At 37.9% G+C, this 22,464-nt stretch overlaps 1 protein-coding gene across 7 annotated transcripts in view; it reads left to right on the top strand.

The window, feature by feature from the left end:
• Positions 1-22,464, top strand: part of Eml5 (EMAP like 5) — a 115,352-nt gene that overhangs the window by 27,411 nt on the left and 65,477 nt on the right. For all 7 annotated transcript variants that reach the window (XR_008218341.1, XM_052738733.1, XM_052738732.1 and 4 more), the window contains exons 5-10: positions 2,043-2,228; positions 3,964-4,099; positions 5,357-5,558; positions 7,634-7,771; positions 12,543-12,799; positions 14,884-15,096. Coding sequence is in view for 6 of the 7 variants with exons in the window: in XM_052738733.1 (XP_052594693.1) it covers positions 2,043-2,228; positions 3,964-4,099; positions 5,357-5,558; positions 7,634-7,771; positions 12,543-12,799; positions 14,884-15,096 (1,132 nt within the window). In the remaining variant the exon portion in view is untranslated. The remainder of the gene's footprint in view (positions 1-2,042; positions 2,229-3,963; positions 4,100-5,356; positions 5,559-7,633; positions 7,772-12,542; positions 12,800-14,883; positions 15,097-22,464) is intronic.

Genomic DNA, 22,464 nt, shown 5'->3' with positions numbered 1-22,464 from the left:
TAAATCTCCCCAGGTGATTCTAATTTGAAGTCAAAATTGAGAATCACTGAGCCGGAAGAAAATAATAGCATCAAATTGGGACTGGGTAAAAGATCAAGACCAACTATTCTTGTGAATGTAAATTATGGATGGTGCTTTTAGGTTTAGAAGTTATAAATTTTCACACATTAAAGTACTCATTAGTTATGTGACTGGATAAGTATCATGAGTTTTAGTTCTGTGAGGCTTGAGACTTTAAAATTTAAGGATATAATATTAAAACTACATTAAATGGTAATTTACTTCTCCCCCACCCCCACCCCCCTCCCCAGACAGGGTTTCTCTGTGTAGCTTTGCGCCTTTCCTGGAACTCACTATGTAGCCCAGGCTGGCCTCGAACTTACAGAGATCTGACTGCCTCTGCCTCCCGAGTGCTGGGATTAAAGGTGTGCACCACCACCACCCAGTAGTAATTTACATTTTATAAAATAATGTTCTAGGGACCCAGTTTCTTTATTTAGAACTATTTTATGTATAGATCCCGTCCTCCCACATTCAGATTGTTTTCTCTGTGCAAACGATGAACACTTATTGAACACTGTATAAGAAAACAAAGCTGGCTGTGACGATTCATGCTTGAATCTCTCTTCTCCCAAGGGTGAACTCGTCGTTTCTAGTGGGTATCTTATTTTTAAGTTTTACAAACAAAGCTGTCACTCATTTTGAGACTATCCATGAAAACAACATATATTCTTTCCTTCTCTCCTTGCCCTGACCTTAACTGTTGGTATCAGATTTGACATAAGATTTTTCTCTGCCTTTCTGGCACTGGAGATTGAAGCCAGGGCCTTGTACACACTAGGCAAATTACCTTCTACTGAGCTGTATTCCCAGCCTTTGTCTTTGGTTTCATTCTTAACTCACTCCCAACTTTTTAACCCAAATTGCATGTAGATTTTAAAAACACCCAACAATCTCTCTGCTCTGCTCTGCTCCCCCCTCCCCATCTTTATCTCTCTCCAGGCCTGGCTCTGAAAACTAAAAAAAAAAAAAAAAAGAAAAAGAAAACAACAACAACAGAGCTTTATTGAAATATAAGATTCTTTTTATTAATTCTTTGAGAATTTCATATAGATACACCATAGTGTATCTTGATCATGTTCACTCTTGCTTCTCTCCCTAACTTCTCCCAGATTTATTCCCCATCACTCCAACTCCTCTCACTTAGAAAGTGGTTGGTTAACTCCATAGCACCCATGACACTATTGTACTCACGGCATGACCAAGGTCTGCTGGTCATGATTACAATCATGGGGTTCACCGCAGGATAAGACTGGTAGGTGGCTTTTTCCTCCCAGCCAGTTGTGTAACACTCTCTGATGCCATGAAAGGTAGCAAGCAGGGAAGAAACTTTTTGGTCAGTACTCACCTGATTACTCTGGGATCTGTGTCCAGCAATAGGGTCTTACCATCAAGTTCTGGTGGGCAACCAGAAGTGGTGGGAGTAGCCTATATTGTTTTGGAGTATCTAGGACACATTACACTAACAGCTTGAGAACAATTATTCTTGGCACTGGTCTTTTTATTTGGCACCCTGTGCCATCTATGAGGATCATTATCCCCTTTGTAGGGTAACTCTAGTTTAATTCTTTTATGAAAACACACACACACACACACACACACACACACACACCACACTTAGAAGACTCATAAATTAGTAGGTTTCCATATGGCTTTTTACCTCCTTCAAATTAGTTAATCCTCCCCCACCTATTCCTTTGCCCTCCACTCCCATCCCTCTCCCCACTTAAATAAGCTTTAAAGAAAATGTTAGCTCAGATTCCTGACTTACAGATAAAGATTGAAACTAGTGACTAATCTGTTCTAACAGATTGTGACAGCATTAGAATGAGGATGTGAACACCGAATGTTATTTTATCATAAGGCAACTACTTTAGGTAATTTCTAGTCTGCTGCCATAGTATAGCACCGAATTATTGAAACTATTTTACTTGGTTTTATAAGCATTATTTGGTAATATGTTTATACTGTATACATTTTAGTTCTGGAGTTTGTGTGGAAATGCTCTGACCCCCAAACGAGGAGTTTTTGGTAAAACAGGTGATCTGCAGACAATATTGTGCCTAGCCTGTGCTCGGGATGAATTAACATATTCTGGTGCACTCAATGGGGATATATATGTTTGGAAAGGAATCAATCTTATACGAACAATACAAGGAGCCCATACTGTAAGTACATTTTAATATTGTAAAGACTTTTACATGTTTACCACTTAACTTTCTTAGAACAAGCTATGTAATATAGCCTGTTGCTAGTTAGTTCATTTTCTTGAAAAGTGCTATTTTAACAATTTGTTTTTAAGACTTCAATTAAGAACCATGTAATTAGACCCATACATATTTATTAACTTAGTATAATTATCATCTTGCTAAAACCATTGCTGTAACAGTGTCAGAATAGTGGTGAGTAGAGTTTGTTGACTTTAGCCATAGAGTTTTCTAGATTAGCTTTAGTAAAATAAAGCCAGTGTTGTTAGGGCCAACTTAACCAGTAGACAATTTGGGAACATGTAGGAAAAAACCAAACCAACCATAGTCTCATTAAGCCAGGAAAGAAGGGATTTAATATTTTCAATTGATTAAATTGTTATTTATTTACTTTGTGCATGTGGGTGTTTTGCTTGTATGTACATCTGTGCCCCATGTTTTGTGCTTGGTACCTTTGGAGGCCAGAAGAAGGCATAGGATCCCCTGACACAGGAGTTACACACTGTTGTGAGCATCTGTGTGGCTACTAGGAATTGAACCTAGGTCCTCTGGAAGATCAACCAAACATCTTAACCACTGAGCCATCTTTGTAGTCATTGGGATTTTTTTTTTTAATTTGTGAGATTGTCATAAAATTAAGTCCGAAAACTGTATTGTTAAAATTTTTGTGTGGTTTTAAATTCAAGCTATTCATCAGTTGAATCATCTCTCCTCAAACCGTGAAGGGGGTTAGTTAGCATGGAGAGATTATGAGAAGTGCTGATGTGCTAAAGAACCAAATGACTTGCTGTAAGCAAAGTGTCTGGAAACAAAAATATCAGTATTTTTTTTTTCACAAAAGATGTGGTAATTCATATTATAACCTCTAGTATATAAAAACACTAGTTTTGTCCCCTTCATATTTTTCAGTATAGAATATAAAGTATAAATTTTTGCTTATTTTCTGGAAGAAAAGTGTTAACTTCTTTGAATTGTCACTTTTTATTTATCACCCTTTTTGTCTTTCCCTCTTGTTTGGTTGGTTGTATTAAGGTTTTTTGTTCATTTGTATATTAGAGATATTTAGTATTGCAATATATGCATTGCAGCTAAGGGCCAGGGATGTAGCTCAGGGATAGAATGTTCATCCAGCGTTGTAGAGTCCTGGGTTCAATCCTAGGACTGCACATAAACGCACAGAAAAGGAAAAGTTTCTTCCTTTATGGTTTATAGTTTTCTTTATCATGTATGAAAAGGTCTATAACTCAGTCACATGAGTATTGTGATTTTTTTACACTTACTTGTTACATTTAGAGTTTTGTCTTCTAGAATTCATTTTATATACAGTATAATATTTAACTTTTTTGTGTTATGTACATATCACTAAATAGTGCCTCAGTTACATATTGACTTTCTAATGATGTGTTGTATTTTTGGTGTGTTTTGGTATGTTTATTTATTTATGTTTTAGAAGAAAATATTACTGAGTGGCTTTTTACCTTTACTTAGTAGACGTTCCCCTACCCCGAAACAGGGTTTCTCTGTGTAGCCCTGGCTGTACTGGAACTTGCTCTGTAGACCAGGCTGGGCTTGAACTAGAGATTCACCTGCCTCTGCCTCCCAAGTGCTGGGATTAAAGGTGTGTGCCACCACCGCCTGGCCTAGTCGATGTTCTTAAGAAGTTTATGTTGCTAAGTTGTTTTCTGCCTTCACTTAGGCGGGAATTTTTAGTATGAATGCTTGTGAAGAAGGCTTTGCTACTGGTGGCAGAGATGGCTGTATTCGTCTTTGGGATTTAACTTTTAAACCAATTACTGTGATTGACCTCAGGGAAACAGACCAGGGATACAAAGGTAATCATAAAATGAATGTTTTACGCTAAGCACATTGTGAATGAACCAATGGTTGTCTTCTAGTACACACACGGTTTTTATACATTCCACCTGGAGGACTTTTGTTGATAGTTGTGCTTACCATCATGACAAAGGTTCTCTTGTGTGTCTAATGTCTGTTGTAATGAGACATTATAGAGATATCTGATAGACTTTTCCTTTTTTAACTGTGGATTTTGAAAATATTTTACTACTACAATGCTAAATAGAACTATTTGCCAAATAATTGCACAACTGAAATATACTGGGAATTGGTAAACTTCTATTAATAATGATTGAAGTCAATTTTCTTTCTTCAGAATTTACTTTTTCAGTAATTAGGGGACTTAAAAAAGGATATAATAGAATAGATTCTCAGTGTAACGTATTAGTAACATATTAGTCACTAATATGTCATTGAATTATAAGACTAAGATTGGAAGTAAAACATTTAGATCATATTTACTTAAAATATTATTTAAATAATATTGTGTCACTGGAGAGATGTATAACTCTGGTCTAATTGTTTAGCCTCATCTGTAAATAAAGGCCACTACAAATATCTCCTAGTATTAAATGAATTAATACATGTTAATTATTTAGAATGTTCAGTACCTAGTAAGCTTTTAGATGGTAGCCATTATTCTATTTTCATTAGTTTTGATGAGCATTATTCTGAAGCTTACAAAATAATGCCATTCCTTTTTATTTCATTCTCAAGAGGATATTATGGGATATATAGTGTCTTTATATTGGCAATGTTATATAAATTAAAAAATGGGAATTTTTTTTCATAAGGTCCCAGCAGGAACTGTGGAAAATGCAGAAAAAGTGAAAGTGAATATTGTCTTTCCTTCAGTCTGTTGATTTAGAAATGAAATGCAGTGAACAGAAAACTCATAATGCACTTCTCTAAAGGCAGGCCCTGAGTGCTTGTCCATTGTAAGGGCTTGTGAGAGCTCAATTACAAGCACAGTCTGACTCTCGGAATTGTGGGGCAAAGGAGAAGGAAAAGTGTACCTAAAGGATGGGTAGAAATTAGGTATACGAAAAAAGAAATCTATTGTTTCATATTGAAATACAAACAATTCAAGACAACGGGCATGTATACCCAGACTTTCGTACTCTGTCTTACAACCAAGATATAGAAGATACGAAAATTAATTTCCAGTTAAGACTGCATTTTACTACTGTGGCATTGACATTTACAATATTGGTATTAAATGTGCTTTTTACCAGGGTTATCTGTGAGGAGTGTTTGTTGGCGAGGTGACCACATTTTAGTTGGAACACAGGACAGTGAAATTTTTGAAATTGTTGTGCATGAAAGAAATAAACCTTTCCTAATTATGCAAGGGCATTGTGAAGGTGAACTCTGGGCACTTGCTGTTCATCCTACTAAACCTTTAGCTGTGACTGGAAGTGATGATCGTTCAGTGAGGTAAGTAAATAATTTCCTAGGTAAGGTACTGAGAAATTTCAAATTCAGACTATAAGAACTAGTATCTACCAACTAAGAACATGTTTGCGATCATACACCTTAAATGTATTGTGCATGCCTCTGACCTGCCATGGGGCTCATACACACAAATAAAAAGTGTAAAATTTGTTCTAAAATCTACCTCTGTGTTGGTGTGTAAACAAATAAGTCTGCGTTCCTATAAAACTTTATAGACATGAAATCTGAACTTTGTGTATTTTCTTGTGTTTCAAAATTTGATGCTTTTATGATTTTCAACAATTAAAATTTATAAAATTCATCCTAGTTCTCGGTCTATAAAAACATGCAGCCACCTGATTTGTCCCAGAGGATGTGTTTACTGACACTTGTAGTACAGAACAAAAAATCTTCAGCAAACACAGCACTTAATGTTGCAGCATTGAAACTTTGTGGTCAGGAATGATAGTGATTCATCAGTGCAGAATGGCCAAATAGAGATGATTGGGGCGAGGGTCATGAGAGTGAGAGAGAGAGGGGAGGGAGTAAAGGAGAGTGATTAAAAACAACAACTTTCATACATAGGCAATATGACTGTGCATGCAGAGGAATCCAAAGGAAATGCAAATGAATTCATGGAGTTAGAAGGGAATTAGTGGAGCTGCAAAGATAGCCCAGTGGTTAAGAGTGCTTGCTGCTCTTTCAGTGGGCCAAGAGTTTGCTTCCCAGCAGCCACATTGGACAGCTCATAACCACCTGTATCTGGAGCTGTCTTTTGGCTTCCTCAGGTACCTGTGTGCATATGCTCAAACACATACATAAATAAAAATAAATTTAAAGGAATTAGCAAATATCTTGGATATAAAAGAATATAAAACAAGTACACAAAAATTATTTTTTTCTATAAAACAGCAACAAGTTCTTAAAAAAGATATGCCTATGAAAGCATTGTAAAAAAATATATTTCTCTTTGCTGATCTTTTTTTCTAACCTCTTGGAGTAGATGCTTATTCATTTTATTATAACATATGTAGCTAAAGGTTCTAAATGTTCCCCTACATATTTCAGCTATAGTCCCTGAGTTTCATCACTTTGTGAACATGGTGACAGTTAATTATTCTATTATTTTATTTTTTATTTATAAGTGTGTGTATGTATGTGTATGCTGCATGTGTACTGAGTGCCCATGGAGGCAAGAAGAAGGTGTTGGATCCCTTGGAGCTGGAGTTACAGGTGTTTCGAGCTACCTGTTTGGGTGCTGGAACCTTAACTCAGGTCCTTTGAAAGAGCAATACACTCTTCTAACTGCTTATTAGGTCTCAAGTCTACAAGCTTTGATGTGAAGTCTAGTTATCTTAATTTTTAATATTGTAGTCTGAATTTGAATATTTTAAGTACTCCATCTAAAAGACTACATATATCCTTATTTATTTATTTATTCATTCATTCATTCATTCATTCATTTATTTGTTTGTTTATTTATTTATTTATTTATTTATTTATTTTGAGGCAGGGTCTCACTATGTAGCCCTGACTGACCTGGAACTTGCTCTGTAGAAATCTGCCTGCCTCTGCCTCACCAGTGCTGGGATTAAAGGCATATAATACCATGGCCAGTCTTATATATATAATTTAAAGAAGTAGATAGCTGTCTTTTGATTAGAGTGGAGATTACTAATTAATCTAAGATTAACAATTGAATCATAGTGATGTCAGTATGCTTTTGTATTTTTTAGAAAGTTTATTGCCTGTGTATGTGAGAGAGTGGGTGTGGGCTCATGAATGGCATGGCATATAAGGAGGTCAGGGCAGCTTTTTGAAGCTGGTTCCCTCCTTCCATTATGGGTTCTGAGGATTGTGCTGCAAGCATTTTTACCTTTGGAACCATCTCACCATCCCTGCTATGTTATTTTAAAAACAAAAAATTCTGATATTTTCTTTTAATCATGAATAATATTGCTGTTTTCACAGAGAGAAAATGTCTTACTTTAAACCAGATTATTTTAACTTAATATCGTATATAGATTATCATTTTACATATACATTAATTATTTTTATTTTTGAATTAAATTGTACAGGATTTGGAGCCTTGTAGATCATGCTTTAATAGCAAGATGTAATATGGAAGAACCAATTCGATGTGCTGCTGTCAATGTAGATGGAATCCATCTTGCCCTTGGAATGAAGGATGGGTCATTTACTGTCCTTAGAGTGAGGTATGCTATTAGAGTAGAAGCAGAAACAGTAATTTATTGTTTTGTTAGAATGTACAGTACTCATTGCTCTGACCCACTTATCCTTTTTTCCCCTCTTCTTTTATATGTGTGCCAAATATTAGTTTCATTAAATAAATATACTTATAAAAATATCTTTGTCAGAAAATTAAACTTAAGAACTTTTATCTGGGGGCATTAAGAATGCTTAGCAAATGTGTTGGAGAGATGGTCAGTGGTTAAGAGAGCTTCTGTTCTTACGGAGGAACTGGGTTGGGTTCCCAGAACCTACTTAGTGGCTCACAACTACTTGTAACTCCACTTCTAGGGGATCTGACTCAGTCTTCTGGCTTCTGCAGGCTTCTGCACACATGTAGTACACAAAACCTCAGGCAGGCACATGGACATATATATATATATAAAGAAAAATCTTCTTTTTCAAAAAAGAATGCTTAGTACAGTGGTGGCTGAAGTGCTGAACTATAAATTTGGGCCCTGACTTGCTGTTGGTAGTATTAATTTCAGTTATGATCCTTTGTTGCTAAACATCCTCAAGGCTTTGAGAAATGATGGAGAAGGATTTTGTTTGCTTGTTTGTATCTTTATGCTTGGGGAAAATGCCTGTATCCTTTCATTTGTATAAGTAGAAATGCTTAAGGAATTTATCAAAAGCCTGGGCATAGTGGCATATGCCTTCAATCCCAGCACTCAGGAAGCAGAGGCAGGTGAATTTCTGTGAGTTTGAAGGCCTGCGAGTTCCAGGCCAGCTAAGGCTACATAGGGAGATCCTGTCTCAAACAAACAAACAAACAAACAAATAAAAAATAAGAATGGTTCAAGCTGTTGCTAATTTATGTTAAATTCTAGGGATATACATTGAGTTTCTATCCTGTGTAGTCATTAAAAGCAATGCTGTAGAGCCACGGCATGTTCAGAAAACAGTGTCTATGAAATCTTTCTCCTCCAGCGCAATAATCCTCTACCCAGAACTGTTTAATTCCTTTTTTTTTTGCTTTGCCTCTCCTGTTTAAGAGTCACTTCCACAGAAGCTGTCGAGTTAACTTCCTTCTTTCCAGCATCACTGTTCTACTCTTGTGTAGGCTTTGTCATCTGCTGTTCCAATCTTAGATGATCTTTTAATAAAAATCCAGAGCCAGATATCAGGGTGAAAACTGAAAGATCAGAGAAGCAGAGCAGCCAGCCACTAGTCCTAACCTCTACAAAATCCTCAGCCTAAAGAGAGTGAATTCCTGTTTCCTCACGCCTTATATACCTTTTTCTGCCCAGACATCACTTCCTGGGATTAAAGGTGTGTGTGCTTCCCAGTACTGGGATTAAAGGTGTGTGCCACCACTGCCTGGCTCTGTTTCCAGTGTGGCCTTGGACTCAGAGATCCAGATGGATCTCTGCCTCCCAAGTGATAGGATTAAGGATGTGTGCCATCACTGTCTGGCCTCTGTGTCTAATCTAGTGACTGGCTCTGTCCTCTGATCCTCAAGGCAAGCTTTATTAGGGTACACAGTATATCACCACAGTCATCTCCTCCCAGGAGTGGTGGAATAGCCAGCCCTCTTAACTGCTCTCCTTACCATCTCAGAACCATCTCTATGCTGTGATAGAGATTCCTTCTTTCTTTATGAATTAAATCTGTGCTCTGACCGTTTCACACACATATACAGTTCATTCTGGTTACTCTCATTCCTTGCCCTGTTTTAGCTCTCTACTCCCACTCATTCTTTTTCTTTTGTTTTCTGACCACCTAGAGTAATCAGGGCCCTCTGTGTGACCAGGGATTTGGAACTCTACTGTAGCCTAAATGGGCCATTAGTGGCTACAGAACTGAAGACAACTCCCTCTGTCCCAGCATGTCTACAGCCAGTAGTTCAGCAGGGTAGACAGGGCCCTATGTGTCCTCTCCTCTATCTGTAAGTGACTAGGCAAGGCCACTGTGTAGCTAGAGTTTTCCTGCCTGGCCCACAGTCAGGACAAATCTCTGTCACCCGCCAGTCCCACAGCAGCTCAGACCCAACCAAGTAAATGCAGAGACTTATATTGGTTATAAACTGTATGGCCGTGGCAGGCTTCTTGCTAACTGTTCTTATAGCTTAAATTAATCCATTTCTATTAATCTATACCTTGCCACATGGCTCGTGGCTTACCAGCATCTTCACATGCTGTTTCTCATCCTGGCAGCTGGCAGTGTCTCTCTGACTCAGCCTTCCACTTCCCAGCTTTATTCTCCTCCTTGTCCCACCTACACTTCCTGCCTAGCCAATGGCCAATCAGTGATTTATTTATTGACCAATCAGAGCAACACATTTGCCATACAGAACATCCCACGGCACCACTGACACATTTCTCCTCCAGCAACCTGCATAGCACTCCCAGCACTGTGGAAGCTACATCAGGGAAGAAGTTTCCAGCTCACTTCCAGCTTGATTTTAAAGAGTTCTTTTAAGTCACACTTGTTTGCATTCATCCCCTCTCCAAAGGCTTTCTGCTCCTTAGGCTGAAGTTTGTAATCCTTGACATGTGTGCAGGGCTCATCTCTGTGATCTGCTTTTCTCTACCTCACTCTGTTTTTTTTCTTTTTTCACCTATACAAAACTTCTTCACAACTGGGCCTGATGGTGCAGACTTGTAATCTTAGCTGTTCAGGAGGCTGAGGCAGAGGATTGTGAGTTGAAAGCCTGCCTGGACTTGAGTGAGTTCAAGGCCAGCCTACTTAACTTTGTGACTTCAAATAAATAAATAAATAAATAAATAAATAAATAAATAAATAAATAAATAAATAAATAGGCTGTAGTTAAATAGTAGAGTGCTTGCCCAGCATGTATAAGGCTCTAGATTTGAGTCCCAGTATGGAAAATAAAAGTAGGTTTTTACAGTGGAATGTGCTCTAATTTTTCTCTTAAAATTGTTTTTATTTACTGTCATATTTGCTTTCAATCACTGTAGATGTCCAGTGACATTAAATACATTCACATCATTGTGTCACTACTGTCATCTCTAAAACTTTTGATCTTTCTGTGTGGATTCAGCTTAACATACTGCAGCCATCTTGATTTAGAACTGCCATATTGACTCAGGTTAACCTTAATCAGTATTTCCTACATAGTTTCCCCAGCATGCCACAAATAGACAAAGCCTAGGGAGTTATGTAGAGCTTTCAACCAGACCCTGGCACCAGGAAAGTACCTGACTCCTTGACATTGGCACGATAAGCTTGCTTGCATGATGTCATTTTTGTCCCTCTTTCTAGCCCAGGTTGTGGGGATGAACTTGGGCTTGCTGATGAACACTTGTGTCCGTAGTTCCCAAAATTTCACTCTGCAAACCTGAATTTGTCTGCCTCTCTTTCTTTGGTTTCACTGTATCTTATTAGTTTATCTCTAGCTTCATTATTTTCTGTTCTTCCCACTGGTTTCTGTATCCACTTCATACTGTGCACCATTCTTCCAATAGGCCACACACTACATCTTTTCATGCCTCTGTTTGTGCTGTATCCTGTTCCTGAAGAACCATCTCTTCTCTTTTAGACTTAGCCAGTGCCTCACGTCTTATGCTCAAGTCACATTTACCCTGCTGTGGCTCCCTTCTGCCTTCAATCTAGTTTCATTGCTCCTTTCAGGATTTCTTAGTTTTACATATTCCTCTTGAGCAATGGTTGCATATTGTCATAGGGTCCATCTCTCATGCAAGGTCAGTTCAATTTTTGAATCCCTTGTACTAAAGCAACATGTTAAAAGAATTCGAATGTCTGTTCTAACCTCCATTTAGAAACCTTAAGAACCAAGAAACAAGCTTCTGCTTCTGAAATTGCCAACCTGGAGCATTTCAAATAACCGATACAGAATTTGTGTGGAGAGATGGCTGCCGCCAAGAAGCAGTGATCCTTCCTTCCTCTTGCCCATCTTCCCCGGCTCGCTGTCCTCCCCACTCCTTCCAGTTCTAGGAGTTTGAAAACTCACTTGTGTTAAACTTGAGTTCATCCATTTTTATGGTTGTTACCAATGCCTAAGCTATTTTGGAAATTCATTTTAAGCTGAATTGTGGTCTCTTTTTAAAAAATAAACTAAGCTGAGCATGGTGGTGTATGCCTATGTTTCAAGTGCTTGGGAGGCTGAAACAGAAGGATTGGAGTTTGAGGCCAGCCTGGGCTACATAATGAGACTCTGAAGAAAAGGGTACATTTGAAATAAAATTCACTAGTGGGGAAAAGTGAATAAAAACAACCACAGTAGTTATACAAAGATATATATTCAAATATATTGCTCAAGTGGTGCATTCTTTCATGCTTTCCTTAGTTCCCAAATGTCAGTTTATACATTTGGCTCATTACAAAAATGTATTTGAAAATTATGATGTTTAAGTATATTTCATAAATTCAGTATTTACAAAGAACTTTTATCATAAAAAATCTGGTTAAATGTTTTATTATCTAAATCCAGAAATTTAGTAGGGAGCTGTAGGGTACTTAAAAATAAGGTTATTTATGCACTGAAATTTAGCATTTTTCTCTTCTACTTTTTTTTCAGTGCTGGGGTTCAAGTCCAGGACTTCATGCTGGCCAAGTGCTCTCTCACCACATACTACATCATCCAGTTTTTTTCTATTTATTTCTGGTCAGCAAAATAATTATTCCCAAGCAGATTACTTACCTTACTTACATGTATGTCACAGTTTGTAAATACCTGATGGAACCTCAGTATTTGGGGACATTTTTCCAATTGTCTTGTGACTTTTGCTCATATGGTCTTTTTCTTTTCCACAGAGATATGACTGAAGTTGTACATATTAAAGACAGGAAAGAGGCAATCCATGAGCTAAAATATTCACCAGATGGCACTTACCTTGCTGTTGGCTGCAATGACAGCTCAGTTGACATCTACGGAGTTGCTCAGCGTTACAAAAAAGTTGGTGAATGTGCTGGTTCACTTAGCTTCATCACTCATCTGGACTGGTCTTCAGATAGTAGATACTTACAGACAAACGATGGCAGTGGAAGACGACTTCTGTATAGGATGCCAGGTGAACTCTTCTAGCACATTACATGTAGTTCATAGAATTTAATGTCTGTGGTATTTAAAAGCTCATTAAGAGTAAAGTGTAAGCCGGGCGGTGGTGGCACACGCCTTTAATCCCAGCACTCGGGAGGCAGAGGCAGGCGGATCTCTGTGAGTTCGAGGCCAGCCTGGGCTACAGAGTGAGTTCCAGGAAAGGTACAAAGCTACACAGAGAAACCCTGTCTCAAAAAACCAAAAAGAAAAAAGAAAACCAGTCAATTGTAAATTATATTTGACTATAGGCAGAATAATCTGAGCTATTTCAAGCATTGTGGTCTTTTCTTCAAGACAAATATCTTTAGAATTCTTTCCCACCAGAATATTGAGTTGTGACATCAAAATTCTATACATTTTAAAATATGCAATGTGATTTTTAAAAAAAAAATTGAGATAAGGTCTCATTATATTTCCTTGTTAGCCTCGAACTGGCTATGTAAACCATGCTGGTCTCAAATTCTGAGATCTGCCTGCTTCAACCTCCCAAGTGTAGGGATTAAAGTTGTGTACCATGATGCCCAGCCCAGTGTGATGTTTTTATAAATACACACACACACACACACACACACACACACACACACACACACACACACACACACGGCATTGTGAAATGTTTTTTATAATCACACTAATTGTCATATCTACCACCTAATATAGTTATTGTATTTCTGGGTGCAGTAGAAACATTCAAGATGGTTGTTAGCAGATTTCAAGCATACCATGCAGTAACACAATGTGAATAATAACAGTTACTGAGCTGTACATTCAGAAAGGACACTCAGAATTCATCCTGCACACCTGGAACTTAGTACCCTGGAGAACATGTTCTCATCACAGCACTTCTTCCAGCTCTTGGATACCAGCATTGTAAACCCTTCTTAATTAAAACTCCACACCTCTCAAAATGACCTTCCACACCTCTATATAATGTGGTGCTTTGTAAATTAATCACTTTTATAAGAACTTATTTAATAAGACTGGTTGCACAATACAATCATTGCATCTCCCCCCAAGCTTTTCATTGATTTTTTTTTTTTTTTTTTTGGTTTTGAGACAGGGTTTCTCAGTGTAGCATTGCGCCTTTCCTGGAACTCACTTGGTAGTCCAGGCTGGCCTCAAACTCACAGAGATCTGCCTGCCTCTGCTTCCTGAGTGCTGGGATTAAAGGTGTGCGCCACCACCGCCCTGGCTCATTGATGATTTATAATGAAGACTTACTGAGTCCAAAAGTCCTCTTACTTAACACAAATGTATCACCCTCCAACTGTCATTCCTTTTTAGTCTTTTTCAGTCTCTCTCCCAATTATATATCTTGGGTTTCTTTTTAATACCTGAGTTGCCACTTGTCGTAGCTTTTGCCCTTCCTTCCTTTCCTTCCTTCCTTGCTTCCCTTCCTCCCTCCATCCCTCCCTCCCTTGCTTCCTTCTTTCTTTGTTCCTCCCTCCTTCCCTTCCCTCCCTCCTGTTTGTTTGGATCTCTATTGAGCATCCTACAGAAGATGGTTAGTAAAAAGGACCAGCGCCTATGCCATCAACAGAGCCCTTACATTCTTTCTCGGCTTCCACTTTCTTCTCCTCTGCTGGAGCAGCCGCTGTACCGTGAGCAGTCGGTTCCGTGCTGTCCTGAAGATGAGGAAGAGCAGATAGAGGAGAGCTCAGAGGCCACTAGTTGTCAGAGGGAGAGCCTCGCTCACCCCAGTGTAGCCTTAGTGTCCTCAGAACCAAGCTCTTTGACAATCCCCAAAGAAAGGCATCTTTCAGTTTTTCTTATAACTTACCCAGTTGTCACTAATCTGTATCATGATTTTAATAAGATTTGGTTGTTTTCCATATGAATGAGCCTGCTAAATTAATAATTACATTCAAACTCTCTAAATCACTATGATGTTAGTAGCATTTAAAATTTTTTAAATTTTGTTTTTTCTTCTAATTCACACTTACCCATCTGTTCATATATTCTTCTCTAACTTTGGTGTAAGGTATTAAAATTTACATTTGTGTGAAAAGAATCAAATGAAATAATTTCTTAAGTGAAGACTCTTTTGATTTCTAGGAGGAAAGGAAGTGACAAGTAAAGAAGAAATAAAAGCTGTTCACTGGGCTTCATGGACGTGTGTTTCAGGCCTTGAAGTCAATGGAATTTGGCCCAAGTATTCCGATACCAATGATATAAATTCAGTAGATGGAAATTATGTTGGCCAGGTTTTAGTTACAGCTGATGACTATGGAGTTGTAAAACTATTCCGATACCCTTGTTTAAGAAAAGGTATCTTTCTTTTCAATATTTTAACACTCTCATAAAAGATGTTATGTTCTTACATAGTTGAGATAAATGATAGGAGTTAATATTTTAGAGTGTATATTAATTGGTGAAGACTTTGTCAATTCAAAAATTGTTGTCCTGTTACATTTCTTTTTTGGTCATGAAATTTTTACCAAAAACTGTTCTTGAATTCATTATAATATATGCAGAAATGGTTTTTCACCTGACTTGTTAATAGTTACTACACATACATTAGTGGTGTATGATGAGAACAACTGAAGTAGCTTGATCCAAGTATACAGTGAACACATCCGACTTAAAGACTGGGTTTTCCCAGAAGCCCAAGTTGTATTGATCTTTGGTATTGATATTGTGCATGTATACTGATGATGAATTCAAGCCCCTGTTTCTAATCTTCTACCACAGGACATGTGAGGCACCAGGCATTATTCAATGCTTTTTTTTTTTTTAAAGATTCATCTATATTGTTGCTTGTACCTTTTTGTTTTGTTTTGGTTTGGTTTGGTTTTTGTTTTTGAGACAGGGTTTCTCTGTGTAGCTTTGGAACCTGTCCTGGAACTCACTCTGTAGACCAGGCTGGCTTCAAACTCACAGAGACTAGAACTCAATCTGTAGACCAGGCTGGCCTTGAACTCACAGAGATCCGCCTGCCTCTGCCCCCGAGTGCTGGGATTAAAGGCGTGCGCCACCACGCCCAGCTTGTACCTTTTGATTGTTTCCATTGCCATGAAATAATCATGTTGTAAATGCATATTATAGTTTATGCATTGATTTTCCCCTTAGTTGACATTTGAGTCATTTCTAGTCTTTTGTTAACACGTGTAAGTTTCTCAGAGGTGTGTATAGCATGAAACTGTTGGATGATAGAGTATGTAGATGTTGAACGTTATAAGAAAATGTCAGTTTGCTTTCCAAAGTAGTTAGAGCATTTAATCAACACCCTTTGACTCACAACACAGCCTCTTCAGCACTTGGCCTTATCACACTTTCTTCTAATTTTTGCAAATGTAGGTACTGTAAGTCATATTTCATGGTTTCATTAAAATCCATACTGATGAGCATGAGCTTCATTTTCAGATGTTTTGGGGAGAGGTTTCTGTGCTTCCTATATCAAACACAGTTCTCTTTGCTATATGGTTGCTTCTTTTGTTGAGCTGTTTATATATTCCAGTAGGTTTCAAATGATTTAGGATTTTTATGGATTGCAATTATCATTTCTCAATGTGTGGCCAGTCCTTTTCTTTTTCTTTTTCCTTTTTTGTTTTTCTGAGAGATGATCTCTGTAGCCCAGCCTGGCTTCAGATTTACTATGTAGTTGAAGGGGCTGAACCCGAGTTCTTTTTTTTTGTTTGTTTGTTTTTTGTTTTTTCGAGACAGGGTTTCTCTGTGTTGCTTTGCGCCTTTCCTGGAACTCACTCTGTAGCCCAGGCTGGCCTCGAACTCACAGAGATCCGCCTGCCTCTGCCTCCCGAGTGCTGGGATTAAAGGCGTGCGCCACCACCGCCCAGCTGAACCCGAGTTCTTAATCTGCCAGTTTTCACCTCCTAAATACAGGGATTGTAGGTGTGTGCTACCATGCTAGGCCTCTTTTTATTTTCCTAATCTTTTATCAACTGCTTCTTCATTTCTATACTACTAAATCTTTTTATCTATTTCCTTTAGTGTGTGTGTGTTTTGCCTGTGTATGTGTGTGTGTGCTGCCTGTGTGTGTGTGTGTGTGTGTGTGTGTGTGTGTGTGTGTGTGTGTGTGCGCGCTGCCTGGTGTGTGTGTGTGTGCTGCCTGTGTGTATGTGTGTGTGTGTATTGCCTGTGTGTATGTGTGCACACACAGATGTGCATGTGTCATAGTGCATGTAGGAGGCGAGAGGACAACCTTGGATATTGTTTCTTACCTTCTGCCTTGTTTAAGACAGGGTCTTTTTGTTATTCACTACTGTGTACACTAGGCTATCCTGCCCATGAGTTTGCAGGGATTCTCCTGCCTCCACCATTCTTCATGCCATAGGAACACTGGCATGCACACTGCCAAGTCCAGCTTTATTTGGGGCCTGGGGATTTGAACTGAGGTCTTCAAACTTAAACAGCAAGCACTGAGCCATCTCTCCAGCCCTTATCTATTTTCTAATGGATAATGTTGTTTCATATATTAAGAAATTTTCCTTAGTATGAAAGGTGGGGAGAGGTTTTTTTGTTTGTTTGTTTTAGTATAAGACTATTTATTGACCACTGTTTACCTTTACTTCCAATAAAGTAGACAATATACAGTTGGATAATATTCAGATGCTGCAGAGTTATCCAAATAATGAAAAGATTGAGCCTACCGGTAAGGAATGAGTCAGAGTACAGAAAAAGCATGGTCAATAATGTGTGTTACCAAATTTGTTCACTTCTGTGTCAGGAGGTCTTCAGCTGGCAGTGTCTGTATGATTACATGCCTGTGAGACATCTTAGCCAGCCCATGGATCAAGGCCTCTCATTCTGCAAAGGAATGGCTCACTGTAGGAACATGTACACGTCCATTTAAATCTGGCTTAGCTAATTAAAATAAATGAGGCTCTGTTTAGTTTCTTTGCCTGAGTGAGAGTTGGTAGCTACAAAATTTGCAGATCACTATGTTTATGTGATGAACATATGAATTTTGATGTAGCTTTTAAATTATCCAATCCAAATTATCTAGTTACCTACAGAATCTATTTTAATTTGGAAGGCTATGACTTTGGGAAAAAAATCAGTCTAACCTGATGTGATTGGAATCACATGATGGTGTTGAAGGAATCTCATGGACATGAGTTGTCACCCATGGTTTTAGTTTTGGTGAATACTTTAAAAATACAGTTATGTAAGTATTTTTAATATACCCGCATACAAACAAAAAACCCAGGATGGCTCTTCTGCACCCTAGTTCAAAATAAGTTCTGATTGAATAATGACTGGAAAATTTCCTTAACATTTAAAAAAAAAAAAAGGAGGGGGAGTGTTCTCCAGAACAGGGGAAATGTACCATAGTGTGAGCTGTTCTGGTCTGTCAAAGCAGTGGTTCTTAACCTGTGGGTCCTGACCCCTTTGGGGTTCAAACGATCCTTTCACAGGGGTTACCTTAGACCATTGGAAAATATAAATATTTATATTATGATTCATAACAGTAGCAAAATTATAGCTATGAAGTAGCAATGCAATAATTTTATAGGTGGGGGTCACCACAACTTGAGGAACTGTATTAAAGAGTCGCAGCATTAGGAAGGTTGAGAACCACTGTGATGAAACACCGACAAAAAAATATGGCCTGCTTTCTGAATTTGTGTCATGTCTTTGCTCGGGATCTGTGCTAATCTCGGCATTGTCCCAGGTCTAGTGCTGCCAAAGTGAGCATGGGAAAGTTTCTTATTTGAAGATTTTGTTAGTGAGGACCAGAAGGATAGTCCCATATATTTTATACCAAGAATTCAAAGGTAATTAAATAATTAAAAGGAAAAAATTCTGGCGCCATGTTGTTATTACTTATTGAAGAATTATCCATTAACTTCACTGTTTTAAGGAAACTAAACATTAAAACAAAATTAGAAAGAATAAAAAAAGAAAACAAATTCTTTATCCTCATCAGGAATTAGGAAAGCTTCTATGACCATTCTAGCCTTGATAAATCTTGACTTTGAGATGTTGGTCCTAACTGACCAATACTTTTTAGCCTAAACTGTCTTATTTTATTTTATTTATTAAAATACTTTGTTTTATTTTACTTATTAAAACATTTTATTTCCTGTCATGAAGTCTAAAAGAGGTTAAAATGGCAGGTTCAGATCCTGTACTATTAAGTAGTTGAACCAATGTTCAAACTGCAGCCTCTGCCTTTAGTTCTGATGGCTTCCGAGCTGTATTGTACTCTGTCCTCTGGGCATTGCACAGTGGCGGTCATGCTGATACCTCCCCTGGGCTTTGCTGCTCTTCCCCCACCATTTACATTCCAGCAGTCCAGTCAGGTAGAAACAGAGCAAGGGGAAATACAGTCTTTTTCTTTTTTTCTTTGCTTTCTGTCTCTCTTTCAAATATATGTTTGCTGTGCACCAGGCATTAGGGAATAAACACTACCTCATTTTCAAAGACTTTACTGCATATTGGAGGAGTTAACAAGGCAGTAGACTGTTATATTTCAATGTATCAAGTTCGAGCACAAACGAGTAATCACAGGATTCTAAAGCAAGTGGAAGAAACCTTATTTGGTCCTGATGTCTCAGACTCATTTTATGAAAGATATGATATCTAGGCCCACCATTTAAATGATTGATTTATCATAGGCAATAAGAAGTACTGGCAGTTACATTATTCTTTCCTTGTTTATTTCTGGCACTGTGGTTTAAACCCAGGGCTTTGCACAGACTAAGCATGAGCTTTGCCTCTGAACTATAACCCCAGCTCCTATATAATAATTACTACAGTTCTTTTGACTAGAAATAATTGGTTTCAGGACTAGGGAGATGACTTGGCAGTTAAGAACACTTGTCTTTCTTGCAGGGAACCCAGGTTCAATTCTTAGCATCCACATGGTGATCCACAATCATCCATAACTCAGTTCCTAGGGAATACAATACCCTCTTCTGACCTCTGTGGGCACCAAGGCATGCATGTGATGCACAGACATACATGCTAGGGAAACCACTCATATACATAAATAGATCTAAAAATTTTAAATTTGATTTCTCTTTGACTAATTTTTACAACTTTCTCATTGAACTTCCTTAAAAAAACAAACAAACAAACAAAAAAAACCTCAGGGGATTGGCCTTTGAAAAGTCTGAAAGGAAGGTTTAAAAGGGACTTACAATTGTACCAATACCACTTGGAGTAGTCACTTACAGATGTTCAAATGACCTTTAGTTTGTCCCAGTACAGCAAAATCAATATATTGTAAAGCTTGGAGTTGGGATTTCTGGCTTTACCTTTAGTATATATATTTCTTGGCCAGCAATACATAAAGGCCTCATTAAAAGAATTAGTGGTCAACTGTGCTGGGACCCTTTTTCTCCTACTGAGTTGCCACATCCAGCTGTGATATGAGGGTTTGTGCCCAGTCTTATTGTATCTTGTTAGGCCATGTTCAGTAGATATCCCTGGAATGCCTGCTCTTTTTTTTTTGTGTGTGTGTGTGTGTGTGTGTGTGTCTGTAACAGAGGAGTTGATCTGGGGGAGAGGGGGAGTCGGGGAGAGGGACTGGGAGGAAGAGCGGAGGGAGGGAAAATTGTGGTCAGAATGTAATGTATGAGAGAAGAATAAAAGTTAAAAAAAATTAGTATATATCCCAAACAAGAGAGATAAGGCCAACTCTGCCTTCATAAGAGTTTGCTAGGCTAAACTGTGAAGAAATTATAAATCTGGAATGTTACTGATTTCTACTGTTACATATAACATTATTTTTAGGAAAAATAATTTTAAAAATTATTCTTGAGGTTTGTGGATGTGGCTCAGTGGTGAAGTACTTAGCTGGAATGCACAAGGCCTTGGATTTGATCCCTAACGCTGAAAAAAATTTTCTTAGAATAACAGTGTTACTCTTAAGAAGAAATACAATGTAATCTTAGATGAATTTTCATCACTATTTTATGCCTTGACGAAGATGGCTGCCTGTCAGATATGGTGATAGTATATGCATATAGCCCCAACACTCAGGAGATTGAGACAGGAAAATCATAAATTCAAGACTACATACTTAGGCTACATACTGAGAGCTTGTCTCAAAATAATGAGACAAAACAAAACAGAACAAGTTATCCCTAAATTCATGACCATGATGAAAACTTTTCTCTTGATTTTCATTTATGGAATTTTTGACATCCCAACACACAGACTTATAAAAACTTTAAAACAATATCAATATGAAGCTAAGCATTATTGTATCTAGTGTGTTTTAATAGAGATATGTATATGTTGCCACATCATAACATCAGGATATAAATTATATAATAAACATAGAATTTCAGAAATAGTTGCTATCACAAATTTAAAAAAAAAATAACTAACAGTTTCTTTAAAATAGGAGACATTTGGCCTCCCTACCCCATCACCCAGACTGCTGCTGCCCCAAATGGGCAGAGAAGGTGTTCCTTACACTCATCTTTTTTACTTACATGAGGAAAGGAAGTGCTTTTTTAGAAAGAGTACAATTAAATGCACAGTGTCAGGCTCTGAAAAAAACATAGGACACATTGTGTGTAAACCTTAGTCAAATGATATAATTTAACATTTTTTTTTTTTTTTGTTTTTCGAGACAGGGTTTCTCTGTGTAGCTTTGCGCCTTTCCTGGAACTCACTTGGTAGTCCAGGCTGGCCTCGAACTCACAGAGATCCGCCTGGCTCTGCCTCCCGAGTGCTGGGATTAAAGGCGTGCGCCACCACCGCCTGGCTATAATTTAACATTTTTAACAATAGAACCCGCTGTGCACTCGGATGCAGTATTTGGACTGGGAGGATGGCTCACAAGGTGGAGACAGAGCTTGTGCACAGACCTGATGACTTGAGTTCGATCTCTATGTCCCTCAAGATGGCAGGAGAGCTGTCATCTCCTTAGGTGCACTGTGGTGTGTGTTTGCGGGTGCATGTGCTTTCAAGCACCAATACAGTAAATAAAAAAATTTAAATGAGAAAATATTGCATAAGACAAAAACCACCTCTTTCATCATGAAGAAACACTAGACAGATTCAAGCTGAAGGGTATTCAACAAAATACCTTGAGTTAAAATTAGATATCAAAAATACAACTGGGTATATTTGATCTCGATTATATCGATTTGTATATTACACTGACTGCCTTTTTTATGTTGCACCAACCTTACATTTCTGGAACAAGGTTTTGCTGTCTAATACTTTTTAATATGTTGCTGGATTCTTTTGTTTATATTTTCTTGGAGTCTTAAGCTTTTAGAGGACTTTCTGGCTGGTTGGGTTGGGGGTACTATGGGTGGGGTAAATAGACTACTTATATGAATTTCACTTAAAAAAAAAAAGACCTTAGGTCAAAACAGTCTATTTTAATATTAAAAACTGATTTCCAAGCTCTTCTCAGAGTGAGCTTTTCTCATTATGCCTTACAGATTTTGTTCTTATGCTTGTTTTGTTTTGTTTGTAAATAAATAGATTTTTATTAGACAGAGTATGTTGTTTTGTTCATATGTTTTGCTTTATATTTATTTCGTGCTAAGGGGGATCAAACCCAGGGACTGACACACAGTAGGCAAACAATGTACTACTGGACTATATATCCTAGCCCCTTTAAAACAATGTGTTTTGAGGTAATGTCTCACGAAGTTGCTCAGGCAGGCCTCGAACTTGTGCTTTTCCAAGCTTAGCCTCCCTAGTAGC

Source organism: Peromyscus californicus, unplaced genomic scaffold, assembly GCF_007827085.1.
Source record: "Peromyscus californicus insignis strain IS unplaced genomic scaffold, ASM782708v3 Scaffold_15__1_contigs__length_86483966, whole genome shotgun sequence".
Lineage (NCBI taxonomy): Eukaryota > Metazoa > Chordata > Mammalia > Rodentia > Cricetidae > Peromyscus > Peromyscus californicus.
This window is presented reverse-complemented; position numbering and strand designations above follow the sequence as displayed.